Consider the following 1909-nt stretch of genomic DNA (forward strand, 5'->3'; position numbering starts at 1 on the left):
AAATATGATAACAAAAACTAACGTAACCCTAACTTTAAGTTAATATAACCTTGGTTAAAGTTAAGGTTGGTTTAGTTTTGGTTATCATTTATTCACTTGACGTCAAATATGCTGAGTAAATGATCTGTGAAGGGGGAACTGGAAAATGAGGATAGCTGGAGGGACCACTTTATGAGGAACTGTAACTACACACAGTTAACACACAATATTTCATAATTTGAGTTTGTTTACACTAGATATAACCTGCTTGGGGTAATTCTGCAAGCCCTGTGGGGCAAAACTAAAGCCATTGTCATAATGTAGTGGTCCCTCCAGCTCTCCTCATTTCCCTGCTTCTCCTTCACAGCTCTCACTCAGCTGCCATGACGTGTGAATGAAAATATAACCAAGACTAACCTAATCCCAACTTTAACCTGACTTAACCAAACCTTAACTTTACCCTACCCTAAATTAACCCAGGTAACATAACATAGTTGAGGCAACATGCACGCTGATACATCTTCCTTCCCTGTAAAACCCTTCTGACCAATAATGTGGTAATGTTATGCTTGCTAGGTTAGAGTTCGGGTTTGGTTAAGTTGGGTTAAAGTTTTGTGGTTATCATATTTTCATTCTTACGTCATATCAGCCAAGTGAAAGAGCTGCAAAGAGGGGAGCTGGAGGGACCACCATATTAGGACACTGCCAAACTAAATACATTTTTGGGTTTTGCTATTAAGGAAATATTAATCACTAATAGAATCTGTAACAACAGTAATTTTAACACACAGATGTTTAGAGTTAGCTTATCAAAACAAAATGAAATCCATAGGTAATACCTAATTAAAACTATCAAAATATTGCCAGCTTCACAAATTATAGAATAAGAGTATCTACTTACCTATTTTATCTTGTTTGAGGTCCAGGCAGAGGTCGCAGGTATGGTGTGAGGAGCCAAGGCTTGCTGGGATAGCCACTGTCTCCCAGCAAATGACTGTTTCCTTGCACATGTCCCCTCTCAAATATTGCAGTCACACCACTGCCACTCAAAATACGGGCATCATGCACCGAGCCCGGCCACTTGGCAAGGATATCCAGTATCTGATAGTTGGCATCAAATATCACCTGGACATTGATGCTGTGGTAACCCTTGCGGTTGACATACACTTCCTCTTGCTCCTTCGGTGCCACAATCCTCACGTGAGTGCCATCAGTGGCTCCCACCACCTCGGGAAAACCAGCGATGTGGGCGAACTCTGCCTTCTTCGCTGCAATCCCATCCGGATTGGTGGGAAAGGAAATGAATTCCTTGAGGATGTTGATGTCAGCAAGGGCGTCGATGGTCTGCGTGATGGCTCTGCTGATGGCTGGTTGCGAAGGGCTAAGGTCATCACTGGTGCATTTTCCCCGTGGCAAGGTATCGCAGCGTTATGATGACCTTCATTGCAAGGGAGAGTGGCTTCCTCCTATTCGTGTTACTTGACAAGGCATCCCTCACGAGATTTGTGACAAATAAAATGCCTTCTCTATCAAGACGGTATCTCTTGATCAATTCAGCATCGCTGAGTTCCTCGAGAACGTTCCTGCGGCGGAAAGTATTCCTGAGGTGAAGATCTTGATGTTGTGCGGCGGCCATGTTGACGCAGTCTTCTGACTGTCATTAGCGCTGCTAAGACAGGTTGGACCCTGTTTTAACACTTCTGACGACGTCATAAGGTTTGATAACGCCAGAGCTGGACTTATGTCTAAAATGCGCCATTTTGTCTCGCTATGACGATGTCATTAGCTATGACGGATTGTAGAATACCGCCCCAGGTGTTTTGGAAGTAGAGTTCTTCTTCTTCTTTTCCTTCTTCTTTGGTGTTGTCCATCCTTCTTCGTCTGCTGGTGGAGGCTTGACAGGCGAAAGTGGCTGGTCTGAGTCGCTGCC

General features: G+C 43.9%; 1 protein-coding gene across 1 annotated transcript; it reads right to left on the reverse strand.

The window, feature by feature from the left end:
* Positions 1-885: 885 nt before the first annotated feature.
* Positions 886-1615, reverse strand: LOC123502059 (putative nuclease HARBI1). The gene is made up of 2 exons (XM_045251212.1): positions 1459-1615; positions 886-1346 (listed from the first exon to the last, which is right to left on the reverse strand). The coding sequence occupies exons 1-2, from the start codon at positions 1613-1615 to the stop codon at positions 886-888; spliced, it is 618 nt and encodes a 205-aa protein (XP_045107147.1).
* Between the last annotated feature and the right edge of the window lie 294 nt (positions 1616-1909).

The sequence above is a fragment of the Portunus trituberculatus genome, chromosome 10, assembly GCF_017591435.1.
Source record: "Portunus trituberculatus isolate SZX2019 chromosome 10, ASM1759143v1, whole genome shotgun sequence".
Lineage (NCBI taxonomy): Eukaryota > Metazoa > Arthropoda > Malacostraca > Decapoda > Portunidae > Portunus > Portunus trituberculatus.

Coding starts and splice junctions, on each gene's coding strand:
- LOC123502059 (XM_045251212.1), bottom strand. CDS start 1,615: ATGGCCGCCGCACAACATCAAGATCTTCACCTCAGGAATACTTTCCGC. Junction 1,347..1,458: donor CGTGAGGGATGCCTTGTCAA/GTAACACGAATA, acceptor CTTCGCAACCAG/CCATCAGCAGAGCCATCACG.